At 39.2% G+C, this 19,811-nt stretch overlaps 1 protein-coding gene across 1 annotated transcript in view; it reads left to right on the forward strand.

The window, feature by feature from the left end:
• The window catches only part of LOC126327137 (esterase FE4-like), a 406,577-nt gene that overhangs the window by 303,212 nt on the left and 83,554 nt on the right, over positions 1 to 19,811 (forward strand). The window contains exon 6 of the mRNA XM_049995826.1: positions 676 to 875. Coding sequence (XP_049851783.1) covers positions 676 to 875 — 200 coding nt within the window. The remainder of the gene's footprint in view (positions 1 to 675; positions 876 to 19,811) is intronic.

Genomic DNA, 19,811 nt, shown 5'->3' on the forward strand with positions numbered 1-19,811 from the left:
CTACCTGGTCCCCACTATTAAACTCAGAATACTCAGTATGTCCTACGTGTTACACCTTCCTCTTACAACTCTGTTTTATAATACATATACAATGTTCATAAGATTAGAGTTTGCAAAATCCAATTCAAAACTGCAAGACATATACTAGAACTTCAAATCAGAAAGTAACAATTGATAAATACAATCATAGTAGCCTACATGTTTTGTGTAACTACACAGTTCACTCAACTTATCATACATCTAATATGTTCACCAACATATTGGATGCAGATAATTGTCACATCTGCTTCAGGACTTGCAAGGAATCATGAGCACATATTTGGGTTAAAAAAGATTCAGTACACCTTTAGTCAAAGAGCACAAAGAAAACAAAATGTGAAACATGCAAAATACTTTCAGATAGAAACACTGGAACTGACTTAAAATCTTCATTTCTGCCTGATATTCTAATTTTATGTGCAAAGACTGCAGATAGTTTGGTCTAGTCAGAAAGTATATTGTATATTTTTAGTATATTTCATGCAATAAGTAACATTTTTTGTATTTGTCAATTCTATTTTATTTCATATTTCTGGGGCCCATGGGACCCCACAACATGTTAGCACAGTTTCAAAATACCAGCACAGTTATTGGTTTATCTGCAAGTGCAAGCTTTTTTTGTTGCTTGGTTCACAGGATTATTCCACAAGGCCATAATGCAGAGTGGTTCAGCCTTAAGCATGTGGGCAGCAGCAGATGGAATCCGCGAGAAAAGTTTTAAACTGGGAGAGCTTCTGGGCTGTCATACTGACAGCAGTGAGGAGCTTGTTCAATTCCTCAGAGGGGTCGACCCTCACAAGCTTGTTGAAACATTCCCCAAAGTTGTTCCTGAAAAGGTACAGTAACACACAGAACTTCATTGCAAATGTATGTTAAACTAACAATAAATTACAGTAGTAACCCACTGGTCCAGTATGCATGTACTTTCCACAGTAAAGAGGCAAAGTTTTGCTGTAAATGGAAGAATGAGTTGTCCCATATAGTAAACAATAAGTTGCAGTTTGTCAATCCAGTTATTCCCTCTGGTCAACCTTTATAATAAGAAATTTCACTGGCGTATTTAGAAATAGGATACTACCCAGTATGTAGGTCATCTGATGGGCAAGTGTTCAGAAAGATGTATTTTATATCTACATCATCGTCTACACTCTGCAAACCACTGTGAGGTGCTTAGCAGAGGATACGTCCCATTGTACCAGTTATTAGGGTTTCTTCCTGTTCCATTCGTATATGGAGCATGGGAAGAATGCTTGTTTGAATGTCTCTGTATGTGCTGTAATTATTCTAATCTTATCCTCACGATCCCCATGTAAACAATATATAGGAAATTATGGTACTTTCCTAGAGTTATCATTTAAAGCAAGTTTTTGAAACTTTGTTAATAGACTTTCTCTGGATAGTTTAGGTCTATCTTCAAGAGTTTTCCAGTTCAGTTTACAACACTGACATGCCATGAAACACACTAATGTTACCCTCTGAGAGGATTTCATAGTTTGACTATGCATGTGTCTTATGGAAAAGGGTATCAGATAATAATTTCAAATTTTGTGAAGTTGACAGTAAAACCAAATGGGGCTTTAACCTTGGCAGTTAACAGAAGTGGTAAAATTGTAAGTGAATGAAAAAAAAGAATAGTCACCAGCCTAATTAGGCACATTAATTTGGAAATACATATTTGAGAAAATTGGTTATTAGTTATTGAAGTTACTTTTGTTGAGGTTTCGCTTTGAATAGCGAACAGGGTACAAACTGACACAGTGCATTCTATACTGTGTGTAGCAGGAGTTACCAATAATGCACACACCAGTAAATTATGGGGAGCAAAATTGCACCAAGTGCATAACAATGATGGCCACAATCAATAGCATTACTTAATCAAAATACTGAAACATCACTGCATGAAGTGCAGAACTAATATTGGACATGAGGGGCTTCTATCTTGACTGACATGAATAACACAAATAAAAATGAATAACATCTTAAATATGCTGTTTAAGCTGATCTGCATATAGCAGTTTTCCTTAGTAACAGTAATAGTTCATTGTTTTCTTAATAGGAGGACAATATGATGGGGACTCATAAACTGGTATAGTTTCACTAGCCAAGGTTCTATGATTATTTCAAAGTAAAAACTATCTCAAAAAGCTAATCATTCATGTAAATTACTTTGCAAAGTAATAAAATGCAACACTGGGCTTAATTAACTTCAAAAGGAACCACTCATGATGGGTGCCAAAACTACACTATCTTTGAAAATGTGCATAATTCACTTCTAATAGTACTACCGCAAATCAGTTCATTAAAGATTTATATGTACTTGTACTTTTATCACCTGTCAAGCAGGTATTCTTGGAAATAATATTTACACAATCTTGCACTGTAATCTTACAAAACTATATTTTATAATAAACTAAGGATACTTTAGCAAAAGCCTATCCAACTTCACCTTTATGATTTTTAACCTTAAAATAATTAAGTTTATTACCTTTCTATTGGCTGATCTTTAAATTTTTATACTTAAACTTCATATCTTAACAATTTCACTTGAAGTAGTCCATAAATAAAGCATCCAAATTTTACTCTTACTTTAACTTTTTCTACTTCTTTTACTTTACACAAAAAAATCACTTTTAAACACGTGAATGCCAGAATTGTTCGTTTAAATCAGAATATTCAGTTTTAAGAACATTTAGGTGAGGACCCTGCATACATTCATGATCAGGATTGAAGTTATGGTTTCAAACACAAATTGACATTTTATGTGATTATTATTGAAACAACACACAAATTAACTGGTCCATGCCAATATACATTACATAACTGAATGTATGAAGTCTCTAACTGTACTCATAGCTCCTGATGTGTGAATGCTCTATAAAATCTCTTCTTGTCTTCGGATTTTCATTGTATTAGAGCCATTCCATTATTCTGTGAATACCAAATAATAGCCAGATCCACATCTGAGGCAAGTCCCATCTAATGCAGCTTCCAATTGCCTCTCTTAGCACCCCGAGGTGTACCATGCTAAAAGTAGTCACACACTGCATGCCATTCACACAAAGGAGCCACTCAGCTTGACTGCCAAATCCATCTTCTACATTGTGCCACGTACCTGACTGCTTTGCTCTGCCTGATTTTATGTAGTCAGAAGAGAGCATCTGTAATTTCCTCTGTGGATATTATCACTATTTTTGGTGATACATCATGAGTACTGTACAAATTTTAATTTGTGTGTGTGTGTGTGTGTGTGTGTGTGTGTGTGTGTGTGTGTGTGTGTGTGTGTGTGTGTGTTTGGATCTCTCTCTAGGCTGTAAGGGTAAAGTTTCTAGTGTATTTTCTGAGTAGTTAGCTCACCAAACCTCTTAATCCTTTTTAGTGGTCACCCACCTACATTTATGTGATGTATTGTTCCAGATTTTTGCAAGTGCATTTTAATATGATTTGTAACATCTGGCTTAACTTTGAATGATCAGGGATTTAATATCTTGCGTCTTTAATTGTAGCATTTCTTTTAGACTTATGTGTCTCGAATCTTAGCAATAAGGTCCTGAGAATCACATACTTAGCTGTCCTAAAATGTACTCACCATAATCACTACCACTACTATAATTATGGTCTCACTCATTTGTATTTCCCAGAGCAGTGCAAGGTAAAACACTATACTATCACAAAAGAAATTGCTTTATTAGATTTTTATTGGATTTATTAACTATTAATTTCAAGGCCTTCACTTTTGGTAGTGACAGTTAAAGATGTTAAAAACCTCACATTTTCATGTCAAAAGGCATTTTGGATAAGAAACCTCTAAATTGGCCAACAGTTACTTATGAGAAGAAGCACCAAGAGCATAAAAGGCAATCTCCCAGAAAGTCTGAAAATATCTGTACTCGAACCAGTTCATAAGAAAGAAGGCATAACATCTCCAGTCCATGACACTAATCTATAATATAAAAAAATAACAGAATACTGACTGCATGATCCGATAGTTTGAATCTAACAATATACTTACCTCCTAATGACATGAGTTCAGGTCCAGCCTTTCTATATTCTAAACAGTTGAGAACCTGGTAGCAAATGGAAAAAGGAACACCACTTAAGAGTCAGAGAGAATGCTTTGTGTCTAATACAGCATTATTTGATCATTAGGAAAGGATTATTCATATTCCTGTATCAGGCTCCATGCCTGAAGTTCTTGGTGCTGGATTGAGCAGTTTTGCATTGGGATCTTCCACAACAATATGATCCTTGTGGAAAGGGGCTGGGATTGGAAGTGGCATTTGTATTGACTATGAGACTTTGGAGGTTGGGTGGGTGATGGAACACCACTTTAGGAGGGGTGGGAAGTGTCTTGGGTAGGATATGGTTCAATTGTTCCAATCTGGGGTGGTACTTGTTGATGAAGGGGACACTGCTTCATGGCTGGTTCTTGGGGGTGGTGGAAGGATTGTGAGTGTGAAGGGAAATGGCATGTGAGATCTGTTTGCAGACTTGGTCTGGACGTTAGTGCATGTTGTGAAGGCCTTGGTAAGAGGCTCAGCATACCAAACAGGGAAGTTCTTCTTACTGCAGATTTGCTGTCCCTAGGTGGCCAGGCTGTATGGGAGGGATTTCTTTGTGTGAAAGGGATGACCGCTGTCAAAACGCAGGTACTGTTGGTGGTTTAATGTGGACAAAGGTGTGGACAGAATCATCAGAGAGGAGGAATCAAATGGCAGAGAAGGTGTTGAGATTGTGAAGGAATGGAGATAGGATATTTTGGCCCTGAGTCCATATCATGAAGATATCATCAATGAATTTGAACCAGACTAGAGTTATGGCGTTTTGGGTGGCTAGAAAGGTCTCCTCTTGAGGAACCACAAAAAGATTGGCATATGAAGGTGTCATGAAGGTGCCCATGGTTGTGCAGTGAATTTGTTTATACACTTTCCCTTCGAAGGAGAAGTAGTTATGGGTTAGAATACAAATAGTAAGGTGTATGAGGAATGAGGTAGTGAGTTTGGCGTCTGAAGGATGTTGGGAAAGGCAGTGTTCAATATTGATAAAACCATGGGCAGGAGGGATATTGGTGTTTAGGGAGGTAGTGTCAATGATGATGAATAGGGGTCCAGGAGGTAAAAGTGTGAAGATGGTGGAGAGTCAGTGAAAGAAGTGACTGGTGTCTCTGGTGTGAGAGTCTAGATCACTGGCAATTGGTTGGAGGTGTTGGTCAATGAGGGCTGAAATTGTTTCAGTGGGTACACTATAACCAGCTGCAAAGGGGTGTCCAAGATTGTTGGGTTTGTGGATTTTGGGGAGCATGTAGAAGGTGGGTGTTCATCACTAAAAAGATGGGGGGGGGGGGGGGGAGGAGGAGGATCATGGTTGCATGTTGATATGAACTGAAAGAGGCAGGATTCAGTGTTGGAATTAGGGTGATTTTGGTTGGTGGGATTGGTGGCAAAGAAGTGCTTTCATTGCAGGGATTGGGAGAAGGAAAGCAGGTCTTTCACAAGTCCAGCTTGGTTAAATTTGGGTATATAGCTGAAGGTGAGGTCTTTAGATGGGACTGAAACTTCTTTGGAGATGAGGGTTTTGGTGGAAAGGTTAACAACTGTGTTATGGGAATGTTTTGGCTTTGGATTTGTTGAGAGTTGGAAGGGAGTTTTGGAGGATGTGGCAAGTTGAATAGGTCTTCTATCTTTTTCACATGATCCTCCTCAAGCCAGTGAACCACCTTCCTAGATGTTGACCTCCTACTCTCTGATGGCTCCATCCACACCTCAGTCGACATTAAACCACCAACAGTATCTGCATTTGACAGCTGCCATCCCTTTTGCAACAAAAAAATCCCTCCCATGCAGCCTGGCCACCAGGAGACTGCATATCTGCAGTGACGAGAGCTCCCTTGTTCAGTATGCTCACCAAGTCCTTCATAGATGGGCACTATCCCCAGACCTAATCTGCAAATAGATCTCCCATGCAATTTCCGCTCACACTCCCCCCCACCTCTAAGAACCAGCCATGAAGCGGCATCCCATTCATCACCCAGTACCACCACAACTGAACCACACCCTTTGCCAGGTCTTTGATTACCTACCATATTGCCCTGAAATGAGGGACATCCTACATTAGATAAATCCCATCCCTCTTAATGTTCCACTGCCCAACTCACCTGCACAACATCCTAGTCCATCCCTATGTCACTCCCAGTCCCAACCCCTTGCCACAAGGATCATATCCCTGTGGAAGACTCAGGTGCAAGAACCTGAAATCCATCCACCGAACTCTATTCTGTCCAGTCACAGGTTTATGCTATCCCAACTGTGAAAACAGCCATGTCATTTACCAGCTCCACTGCAATTATTGCAGTAGTTTTTATGTTGGTATGATTTCCAACCAGCTGTCCACCAGGATGAATGGCCACTGCTAAACTGCGGTCAAGAGCAATGTAGACCACCCTGTGGCACAACATATAACTCAACATAACACATTTGATTGCAATGGCTACTGCACTACCCGAGCCATCAGGATTCCTCCCTCCACCAACAGCATTTCTGCACTGTGCAGATGTGAATTATCCTTAAAATACACTCTCCACTCCTATAACTATCCTGACTTCAGTCTACAGTAATGTACTGTCCCCTCACCCTCCACAAATCTCAAATTCCACCCTGTTTATTTGCCACACTGCCAATGCATTTATCCACCTTTCCCCTCTCCTCTGCTTTTCTTCTCCCCTTTTCCCCATCTCCCTGCCCCACGACCTCATGATGCTGCATTTGTTGGCATTCTAGTTCCTGCCCACCCCACCAGACAATATTCATCTCTCTCCCCATCCATATACTACTATCGCTTCCCCCTCCATGCTTCTTGCAACCCACATCATAGTTTCATTTCAGCCCAAGATACTGGAGTTAGTGGTTATGTGTGCATGAGGTGTGCTTGTTTGTGAGTATGAATGGTATGTGTTCTCTTTTGCTGATGAAGGCTGTAGCTGCAAGCTTTATGTAAGTGCCTGTTAATTTTGCCTGTCTTGCAGCTTACTGTGTCTTCTTTACAGTAAATAGCAGTCTGTCTTTTTCTACATTGTTGAGTTTCCATTGTTTGTTTTTAGAAACAACACATAGAACAGCATATGCCACACATTAATTGTAACTGTGATTGTCACTCTGCTACTTATTTGATAACAGTGCCTAAGCAACCACAATGTTCCTATATATCATGTCAGATCATAAAATAACAAAACATACTGCCTCATATTCTGGAGTCAGCACATACAGTACTCAGTACCATCGCATAAGTACAAATCATAAGTTGCTTTTAGTTCTCATTCTCCATCTTCATCAGTGTAATTTAGCTCACCAAATCATACACATGCAAAGCAACCTTCACTCCAGAGCAGACCAAATGGAATAGCCATGAAACAGAATGCGATGTTTTCCTTTAAAAACAGCAAGGCATTGATGTCAGCCATGTCCTCATTACTCACTGGTTGAAGCTACTTTTTCCTCAAAGATCTCAGGCAGAGAAACATATGTAGCAAATGCAGCACTGGATATGTGGTAGTTGATCAATGGATGGAGATGTAACAGCAAAAAACTTGCTCACAATAACACACATATAATAACAGACATGTAATATGGAAGGTGGCAAATTAGAACATACACCTTCCATATCTGAGGTCAAGGAATCTTATTTTGAAAAGATATCAGTGCAGATTATTTTACTTTGTTTTATTGGCTTTTTGGATGTAACACACTTTGTAACTATTCTTAAACCCAACACAGTTAAATGAATTCTACTTTCCCACAGAAGTTTTCCATTGCAGTATTGCTTTTCTGAATTAATCTTTCATGTTACAACTGTCCAAGTTTACTAAAATGGTTCAAATGGCTCTAAGCACTATGGGACTTAACATCTGAGGCCATCAGTCCCCTAGACTTAGAACTGCTTAAACCTAACTAACCTAAGGACTTCACACACATTCATGCCTGTGGCAGGATTCAAACCTGTGACCATAGCAGCAGCACAGTTCTGGACTGAAGTGCCAAGTGATAGGTAAAAGTTTATTTTTGTGTAACATAAAACAGATAGAAAAATATGATATTTATAGTAGTAAACATTCAAAAATAAGTAATACAAGATGTGGTTACTCTGCTGAAAGAAAACACTCAACTAACACATGCATAACTAGCTGTTTTTCTTGCCACATAGTGTTTTAACCCATACACACTGTAATCTAACCCTCCCACAATTTGGTGTTGTTACTACTATTGGTGAAGGTAAGGTCTCTTTTTTCAAAAATACACGAGGAGTCAGATTTATAATAAACTATTTACTTATTTTCTATTCTCATGTTGGCTCCAGTTCTTCAGATCTAGGGGCTGATTCTTGAAGCTACAATTTTTTGTATTATACATTCTCATGGTTCCAGTTGACATAATTAATTTTGAAGTAAGCCTGTGCAAATTTTTTGTTTTCACATTCATTTAATGTCTCACATTTTTCTGTATCACATTGTCTTTTGAATTTTCACATTAACAAAGCCAAAATTACATTGTTTTTTCCAAAATACAAAAACATGTCCAGTCACATAAGAGGCTTGCCCACCACTACTTCATTCTGCACTAATAACAATATTGCAAAGGGTTTACAAATTGTCTTGACAAATGGATTTCTATTAATTTATATTAATATTTTATAAATGAATCCAGAAATAAACATAAAAAATAGCACCAAATTGCATAATTAATAACAGAAATTTTCAGTGTGCCAAATATTTTGCAATTTCAAATCTTCCTAAAAAAAATTAAAATTAACTCCACACTCAAAGCTAGTACATGTCAATTGTAAAAAGGAAAGTAAAGTAATTTCTTTTTATAGGTTTTAGCTTGTAATATAACACATCATGTACAAAATCATAAGAATTTTTTTAGAAAAGCTGCTGAGATAATATTAACCTTTTCAAAATTCGAAAATATTTCTAGTGTTGACTACTTCTGTTGAGGAAAAGTAATGCTAGTGGCAGGTGTCCCTTTACAACGTCCCCCTCCTAAAATTTGGAAACAATATATTTACAGTATTTTGTGACATACTATAAAGTTTGCCAAACAGTGTACAAAATGATACCGAAATATAGAATACAGATGTATAGAAGTATCTGATACATAACATATTACAATAAGAAAAATATCTGCTATAAAAGTCATAATTTATACATATATCAGGACATGCTATTCAGATTTTCAGATCTGTGGACAAGACAAACAATTTGTACAAAATCAAAACTACATTACAACAATAAACTATAGAAATAAGTGCAGAGATAATGTAAATCACTAGAATTACAAATAGCAAGTTTACACCTAGAAAATCACACCTTCAAAATCTTCAAAAGAGAAGAGACAAAATTCAGAACCTAAATGTACGACGAGTGAACCGAATCGAAAAATTCACGACAATGGGTACAGACCAGAAGAATAAACTCAGTCATGAGTAGGAATATAACACAAAATCAATGAGCCACATAGACAAGAGTATTTAAGTATATGTTGACTCTTGACAGTATAACATAATGAAAAAATATTAGGGTCTAAGCTTACAATGTGGGGACCGATCCACGAATCCAAAAATGTTTTGACACAACAAAAAGAATAAAGTTCATAATCATATCAATAAGTTCGATCATATGTAAAGCATAATTATAAGAAGCACCTAGCCTTAATCTCTCCTTGAGTACATGCACACAGTCGTGATGACCAGAGGTACCCAAAACAGAGTTAAGCACGAGTTTGCCAACAACTCAAGTTCCAATGAGATACAACAATGCAGTACTCAGGATAAATACAGATAATAAGAGTCATAAACTGCTTTGAATGACATAATCGAGTAGACTTTGGACCAAAATCAGTGAGTGAAATCAGAAATGTATACATCTTGTTGTACTATCTATACCAGTAAATGCCTTCCACTCTGTTTGCTAATTGTTCATACAACCTAACCTATGTCCATAAAGGCCTAGAAAATTGAAACTTCCTGGCAGATTAAAACTGTGTGCCCGACCGAGACTCGAACTCGGGACCTTTGCCTTTCGCGGGCAAGTGCTCTACCATCTGAGCTACCGAAGCACGACTCACGCCCAGTCCTCACAGCTTTATTTCTGCCAGTATCTCATCTCCTATCTTCCAAACCTTGCCCGCGAAAGGCAAAGGTCCCGAGTTCGAGTCTTGGTCGGGCACACAGTTTTAATCTGCCAGGAAGTCTCATATCAACACTCACTCCGCTGCAGAGTGAAAATCTCTTTCTGGAAGCCTATTTATTTATTATTTAAAATTCATAAAAATGCATATGCTGAGTTAAAGTTACATCATGTACTGGGAAGTTAATCCTCCTATTTAAAAATAAATAAATAAACCTACATGGATTAACACTGTCCATAGAAGTGATTGTAGTTCTAAGCAAATAGTTCCACGAATTCTTCATATAGGATAATTTCTTGGCTAACAATTTACAAATCTCAGTCACATTACTGATTTAGTTGACAGATGCTTGGATACATTACCAAGCAGCTAATATCTCTCGTAAGTCAACTGGACCAGCAAGGGTGCAGCTGTGCAGGAGTGTGGGAATGGATCCCCCCACATCTTTCAGTTTCCTCCCTAGATTTTCCTGTCTAGCATTCATATCAAATTCTGCAACATTATTTTGTGTACTAAGTATGCTGTTCAATACCTCCCTCAAATCACACGTTATATGCTCTGCCTATTTATATTGCAAAAGCATGTGTATAGGGTTTATGTCAGACTGGATTAAAAGATGTTCACATATAAAACTTTAATAAACAGAGCTAAATGCAATGAAAAGAGAACTAGTAAAGTGATACACACAGATATACAAAGATACTATTCTTAATTTTTACAGTACAGGATATGAAAATCCATTATTAGATATTCAATGGCATTGTTTTATTTCAAAAGTGTAAAAGGATCTACTCATTAAAATCGTGGTATATATGTGTACGAGTAATTTCACTACATAAAGGAAAATTCTTGTGTGGATTTTATACTGTGAATGACCACTTTTATTGTACCGCGCAAACACAATACATACATACGTTAATACACGAAACGAACACTGGTTGTTTCCCTCAAAGAACCTCGCTCGCAAAGATGTCATGTCAGCTATCGACTTGTCACTCCCACACAGACACCCCCCCCCCCCCCTCCCCTGAAGTGCGGAGCAACTGGTATCCGAGTGCAGATAGTGTGGGTGTGGGTGCTGCTTGATGATTCCGCTGCTGCATTATGTCCCCTGGTGTGGAGCTCCAGTGGGTCACAGCTGTCTGGCTCTGCAGCAGATGTGGGTTTGTTGTGAGTTGTGTCTGAAGTTGCCTGTGAGACTGCAGTCGGTACTATCATTGTCCAAGTGGGTTTTACCCAAACAATGGAAACCTTGGTCGACTTTCCCTGGAGGAGGATGTCCATTGTGTGTGTGTCCTGTCCTAGCACTTGGTATGGTCCAGTGTACGATGACTGTAATGAATGACGTACCAGGTCTGTGCAGAGCATGATGTGGGAACAAGTATCGAGGGACTTGTGTATGAACAGTGGATGCGTGCCATGCTGTGACGTCAGGGCTGCATGTAGCATCTCTGCCTGCTTCCTCATTTGTTGCAAGAGGTGTGGTAGTTGTGTGTCATCTGGGAAAGGAACTGGTGTAAGGAATTCTGCTGGAACATGGAGTGTTTCTCCATATACCAACTCTGCTGAGGAACAACTGATGTCTGTTTTTAATGCGGTCCGTAACCCCAGCAAAACCAATGGCAACGCTTGAGTCCATGAGTCCTCATGGCACATCAGGGCAGCCTTTAAAGTTTGGTGCCACCTTTCCACCAAACCATTTCTGGCTGGGTGGTAGCTAGTTGTCCAGCTTTGTTGGAAGCAGCAGAGTTTCGAAAGTTGTTGGAACAGTGTTGACTCGAACTGGCGTCCTTGATCAGTGGTAACAAAAAATGGGCACCCAAAACGAGCCACCCTCTGCAGAAATGTCGCTGATTGGTGTAGCCTCTGCCCACCATGTGCAACGATCCACTGCCGTAAACAATCACCTGTAACCTTCTGAAGGGGGGAGGGGTCCAACCAAGTCAATGTGTACATGCCCAAAACATGTCGTTGGGGTTGGGAATAGTCCTACTGGAGTGCTGCAGGGGGTGTCCACAAGTTGTAAACATAAGCCGGTGGATGGGTCCACCAACAAGGACTGCAGCTGCGCATCTGAAGCCTGTGCCCTTGCCAATTCAGAATAATCCACTGTTGGACTTATCCCATTAATACATGAGAAATAATCTCCCACAATGTTGTCAGCACCATGGATGTGATGCATGTCTGACGAAAACTGTCATATAAACTCTATATGGTGGGCCTGGTGGGGGGAACATGAATCACTGATTTTGTAGAAAGCTGCCACGAGAGGTTTATGGTCAGTGTATATGGTGAATTGCCTGCCCTCAACGAAAGTGTGGAAGTGCCTGACACTTTCATACATTGTGAGGAGTTCCCTGTCGTATCCACTCCAGTGAGTTTGACTCATCTTAGGTTAGTTAGGTTTAAGTAGTTCTAAGTTCTAGGGGCTGATGACCTCAGATGGTAAGTCCCATAGTGCTCAGAGCCATTTTTATGTGTTCCTGATGGTCAGAAACATTCCCCAAAACACCAGAATATCATCTAAATAGGCGAAACAATATGGCAACCCTCTTAACACGCTGTCTAGAAACCATTGCCATGTTTGGGCAGCATTTTTCAGCGCAAATGGCATCACCAAAAATTCAAACAGCCCAAATAGAGTTGTCACTGCAGTCTTTGGTATGTCCTGCTCTGCCACTGGGATCTGATTGTAAGCCTTACGGCAATCCAAAACACTGAATATGGCTGCCCTAGCCAGTGAATGGGTGAAATCCTGTATATGTGGCACAGTGTATCTGTCAGGAACAGTTCAGGCATTCAAAGATCGATAATCACCACACAGGTGCCATGACCCACTCTTTTTACTGGCGAGGTGCAGAGGAGAGGACCACAGACTGTTGGATGGCTGTATAGTTCCTTCCTGTAGTATCTAGTTGAAAATGGTCTTGGTTTCCTGCAAGCGATCAGGTGCAAGCCTATGAACATGTGAGGAGACTGGCGGGCCTGGAGTTGTACGGATGTGGTGCACCATTTCATGCTTCGCCCTGCTCTTTCTTGTTCCATGTTGTGGTTTGGGTGTCGCCTATGCAGTTGAAACAGCAGGAGCCTGTTGTTGTGTCATCAACTGTTTTGATGTCGTTTGAGCCATCTGCACGTCAGATTCCTTCGTTGCTATGGTGTCCTCCCAGGTGGGTGCACTGAGGTTATCTCCCCTTTGGCATACATGAGAGGTCGGACGTCTTTGTATTCCCAGAATAACTCATCCATTGGCAGAATGGACGAGTTGTGACTTGCATAAATCTACAGACAATGCATGTTTTGCCAGGAAATCAGCACCTAGTATAGATTGGTCGATATCAGCCATAATGAAGGTCCAGTTGCATTTTACTGGTAGCCCAATGTCCACTTCCAGTGATTTCTGTCCATACGTGTGGATGACTGAATCGTTGACTGCTTTCAAAGTGGTCTCTTCAGCACGTTTGTCTGACGGGAAGAAATTTACAGGCAGAGTGCTGACATCTGAGCCGGTGTCAACCAAGAACATCCATCCTGCAGAGCGATCAGGAATGAAAAGTCTTTGTAAAGCTAAGTACCTTACAGCTGTGGGAGAAGTCGATCCGCGTAACGTAGGCTAGTGCTGAAATGGAGGTGTTCTCCTTCCATGCATCTGTGAGTTTAGGCACCGTTGCTTGTTGTCATGGTTGGCTGCACCTAAAGCAGGCTATGGGATGCATTTAGGTGTGATCACGGAGCCTTACACTTTGTAGCTTGTGCACTGAAATGTTAGTGGAACCAGCAATAACCGGTGCCATTGTTTGCGTGACGCGGCAGGCACGTCGGCTGGCGATAACACGTGTGTGTGTCAGCCACTGCAATATCGTGTGGTTCTAGCTGCTGCAGCTGGGTGGTCAGCTGATCGATGGCAGTGCAAAGAAATCGGAAATCTTCGGTCGCATCTGGTGCTCGTCATGCGGTCGTGGCATCACAAGCTGGAGGCGCCGCGTCAATTGACTCCGGCCGTGCTTGGCTGGTGTAGGTGGCCGAGGTGGTTGCTGTGGTGGCCAGTGTGGCACACGAGTTGAGCAGGGAGTGCACTCTATCGGCCACTTTCAGCAACTTGCTTAATGGCCGGCCCTTGTAAGCAATTAAGGTTAGGCACAGCTGCAGAGGTAACTGCTGTTGCCATATGTGCACAAGTAATGTGTCTGGGAACACGGAAGGGTCCACCATAGCACGTAAATTCTGGTTAAAGTCTGAAGGCAACCTGCCACCATGTTTCTCATGGTACAGGAGCTGTGTTATCCGCTGATCCACAGGTTTTGTACAATGCGAAATTAAAGCTGTCTTGAGGGTGGCGTAGGCTTGTTGTGGTGGGGATTGCATAATTATATCTGATACTACTGACGATGCACATTGGTCCAGGTTGCATATCACTAGCTTAAACTGTTCAAAATCATCGACTATTTGTTGCTGCACGAAAATGTTCTCCATAATAGCGAACCAAATTTCCGGACGTTCGGGAATGAAAGGTGGGGGCTTAATTTGTAACCGCGACGCGGGTGGGCCACGATAACCAACGAACGGAAAGTGTGAAACTCATGGGAGTGGCACCGACACGGGTGATAATAATCTGAGCACATTTGGGCTGACATCGGCGTGTCCTGCGGGCTCATTGTGTGAGGCAATATATCCTGTGGCGGTGGCGCGGGACCCGTCGGCACACGCAGTGCGGTTGGAAACGTAATGTTGTGGACGAAGTCAGACTGAGATGTAGTAATTCATGGCACTGTGAACTGAGGGGTTTGCTGCATCATGTTGAGCTCCTTCTTGATATTCTGGATGATGCCGTCGATGTCACAGAAGAGGTTCTGTGCAGACGACATGTCGATACGAGATGTCGCGGAAAATATCTAAAGAAACTTGTTTATTGTCACACAACTTAGGTACGGGGTCACCACTTATGTAGGAGTAATTTCACTACATAAAGGAAAATGCTTGTGTGGACTTTATACTGTGAACGACCACTTTTATTGTACCGCACAAACACAATACATACATACATTAACGTGCGAAACAAACACTGGTTCTTTCCGCCAAAAAACCTTGCTCACAAAGAGAATGTTTCAGTGTCCTGTCGACTATTGACTTGCCTCTCCCACATACGTATCAAATTCTAAAGCACATATCTATTACGGAACATTATTATATATTTGTATGAACCTGTGAATACATTGTCTCATAAATTTAAACTCAGTCAATAGATATGACAGAACTTTAGAAATCACTTCATTTTACATACTACATGCCTGACAAACAAAACACAATTATATAGTCATATGAATCTGCAAATATAGTGTATATTTTCTTCCAGACTAGGGATAATTATGCATCCATGTTCAAAGGTCTTATCTTCTGTACTAAAAGTTAACAGTACTTGAGATTTTAACAATTTGCTTTGTTTACCAGTAGCGCCTCTTATCTTTACATGTACAATGGACACTTCCACGAATTTCTTACTATACTGGATCTTGTCTCTAAATTATTCAGATATACCGCAAATTGGGCTACCTGTATTTATCAGTTACATTCCCACTGATCAATCTTAATTTTAATGTAAGGACAACCAATATCTGAATCATCTTCTCTGTTGTCAGGCACTTCATGCAAAAGATCAATTTCAATTTCATCAAGTGCTACATCCACATTGTCTTTACAGGGTTTATCAACTTTACTGGTATCATAGAATTGGTTTGTTTACTCGTGTTATCAGGTAAAGATTAAACACGATGAATGGATACCATGGCACAATTAACATCACTTGTTACAGAAGGAACACAAAACATATTACTGTCAAAATTACACTTCCTACTTAGATCTTCTTCCACTTCATTCCACCAATTGGGATACAAATTCTGAATAACCATAGCTAATTTATTCCAGAATGTGCATTTATCTACCTTATCGTCAATCAGGTCCCAAACAAACTTTAAAAAGTTTTTATCTTCGTTCTCTAGGCTTGCAGATAACTCCCCTTTACTGTTTTGATCAGTACTCTGCATGACATTAATGAAAAACTGTGTTGACTGGACTGATATTCCATGACTCTCACTTATAATAATAGAGACATCACTTACCTTACCTATATTGTCAACATCATTCACAAATAACTTTGAAACTTCATCATTTTTGAACTCCACAAATACCTGATACTCATCATTATCATATTCTTCCAAAACTACCTCATCAACAACATCACTATCTATTCAAGTCTCATCTCCATCAAAGTCACTTACCTCACCTACATTCATTTGCGATAAGCTACCAGTCTCAGACTTACCAATCTCAGTTATTTGAGAGAAAATGACATTTTATCTGTGGAGTGGATGATTGATTCATTTGTACAATTTTTTGTTTATTTATAGATGCAACACATGAACCTGTGCTCAGTGTATGCCACCTTTAGAATCTGGCGATGGACAATGTATGGCAGAAACTGGTTATGACTGTATCCATAAACATGTGATTGCATCTATAAATTAACAAAAAATTTTACAATCTCAGTTATTTCTATCATTCCACTTATTATGGTACATACTTCTTCCTACTGCCCTATCCATCCTGTCAATATATATTAAAATTTGTTCATGACAATTGGCAGGTCCACATACTAATGTACTAAATCCCACTGCAACCTTTCTGTCAATCTCCTTTTAAGTGCATCAATCAAGGTCTTTCCATCAAATGGTTTGTCAAGGTGTGTTAATTTTTTTTAAGTTGGTCCTTACAAAACTCCTTAAAAGTGCAGTCCCTGTTCCTATAATTAGGACAATTCAAAAATTTACTTTTGATTCTTCCCTGTTCAGCTTCCGAACAAAATTTATTTTAAAAAATTTCCTTGAAATTTTGATATGTTTCCCACTGACATAAATTTAAATTTACATGATAGAACTTTGCCTTCAAGGCATCTTTTAACAAATTTAATTTTTGACTGTACTCATTCCTTATACAAAACTTTCTCTACAGTGGTACAGAAAATCCACTGGATGTAAATTGTCTGACTGAAAACGTTTGATAGGTGTGTTGGACCATGCAGTACCATTGTTTGCACACAGACTTTGGTTCACATGAACTTCTTGAAATGCTAAAATTTTTTGATCTAAAACAGTTACATTCGTTTACATATTGTTTTCAACATTTAAAATTTTTTTATCTAAACTGGTGATGTTTTGTTCCATTTTTTCTGGTGTGGCCTTCTATTCAACTCTGACATCATCAAAATTCTTCAGTTGTCTTGCTGATCCAACCATCAACTCATTTTCCAAAACAATAAATTTATTTTCTAAAATGAAAACGTTTTCATGCACACTTTTAACCTCTCTGACAACCCATTTTTTAGCTCTGAAGCTTTATTACTGAGTTGGTCCATTTGATCTTGTAACCTGTCCATTTTACTGTTATTTTCAGTTCTTATTTCAGTTAATTGATCACTAACTGACCTACATTTGCTATTGTCATCTGTCTTCATTTCCTGTAGTTTTGCCAAAAGTAACTGCAAAATATCAGCTTTTACTGAAACTTCCTGGTAGATTAAAACTGTGTGCCAGTCCGAGTTTGAGTCTTGGTCCAGCACACAGTTTTAATCTGCCAGGAAGTTTCATATCAGCGCACACTTTGCTCCAGAGTGAAAATCTCATATCAGTTTTTACTGTATCTTTTCTGACTATGATTTCAATCGACTCAGACATGTCCTGACTGGATGCTACAGCTTTCACCTCTGCCTCACTCCTACCCTTTTCTCTATTCATTTTGTTAACAAACACATGAATCCACAAAACAAATTAACTTCACAAATAGTTTGCACCTATCTTTCCCTTTTGGCATCCCTAGTTGTAGTTGTAAAGTCCTGTTTCATTCAATCTGCTCTGTCATTGTTGGTAGTACATCGTCACTGCTGGTGTGATTTATATTTTTGTGCAGCCCTCAGTCTTCTTTCTTTGTGTCAGTTGAAATTCATTTACACTTAAACTGCAAATGACACAAATCACCTTGTGATGGTTCGCCTTCTTTATTTCTTCATTTGTTGTCCTCAGTATTGATGTTCAATATCCTTTAAAGCTGAGTGCCAACCTTTCTCTTTTATGAAAATGCGGATTATACTCATGTACATTAATGGTAATTATCTGTGAATAAAATGAATTTTAAGGAGGTAGATGGAAAAACAAGAGGGGAATAAAAATTATCCCAGATTGCTTTTCCCTCATTGGATTGACCAGATAGATATTGTAAATAGCTAACTGTGCAATTCATTTTTTATATATATATATATATATACTAAGTAGCCATATGAAAATCCTCAACAAAATATTTACATACAGGGCATTGTACAATCTCACAAAATATCCACAAGTTATACTGTTACCGAAATTGTGCATCTTCATCATGAATTATGTCCTTTTTTGGTAAGCGGAGATTATATTTAAAGATATATATATATCATGTAAATAAAATAGAAAGAAACTTCCACATGGGAAAAATATATTAAAAACAAAGATTCCAAGACTTACCAAGCGGGAAAGCACTGGTAGATAGGCACAATGAATAAAACACACAAACACACACACAGAATTTCGAGCTTTCGCAACCGGCGGCTGCTTCATCAGGAAAGAGGGAAGGAAAAGGAAAGATGAAAGTATGTGGGTTTTAAGGGAGAGGGTAAGGAGTCATTCCAATCCCGGGAGTGGAAAGACTTACCTTAGGGGGAAAAAAGGGTAGGTATATCCTCGCACACACACACGCATATCCATCCATACATACACAGACACAAGCAGACATATTTAAAGGCAAAGAGTATGGGCAGAGATGTAAGTCAAGGCGGAAGTGTAGAGGCAAAGATGATGTTGAATGACAGGTGAGGTATGAGTGGCGGCAACTTGAAATTAGCGGAGATGAGGCCTCGTGGATAACGAGAAGAGAGGATATATTGAAGGGCAAGTTCTCATCTCCGGAGTTCGGATAGGTTGGTGTTTTTGGGAAGTATCCAGATAAAAAATTTTAACGTTTTCAACATAACCGCTGCTATAAAATCCAATGTTCCAAGTTAACAAACATTTCGTGTAAACTCGTGAATACTATTTCACAGCTTCAGTTCCTTTCACCCATTAAACAACCATCTCAGCTACTTCCAACAACTTTCGTTTTTATTTCCATTCCTGTTTTTCCCACATAACCGATCATGTTTTAGCAGCTTCCCACAGGTTTAAACGTTATTATTTCTTCATCATACAATTGTTAGCCTCATTCTCATAACCTGCCAGTAAACAACCAGGCCTTTGAATACATTTACACACATATTTTTCGAGATTTTATTCGAAAAAATTTTTCGAATTTTTTTTTGTTCCGGAAATTTTTTTCGAAACTTTTTTTTTTAATTTTTCTTTTTTTTCTTTCGAAACTTTTTTTGAGAAATTTTTTTCGAAATTTTCCTGAGTTTCCCCACCCTTTAACGTGTTTTGGAGACAACACAACTACCTGACCTTTGCACCCATTGTTGTTCACCAACCTAAGTTCAGCACAGGATCAACATAGCTCATCTCAAACCAACACTTTTTCGAC

Source organism: Schistocerca gregaria, chromosome 2 (assembly GCF_023897955.1).
Source record: "Schistocerca gregaria isolate iqSchGreg1 chromosome 2, iqSchGreg1.2, whole genome shotgun sequence".
Lineage (NCBI taxonomy): Eukaryota > Metazoa > Arthropoda > Insecta > Orthoptera > Acrididae > Schistocerca > Schistocerca gregaria.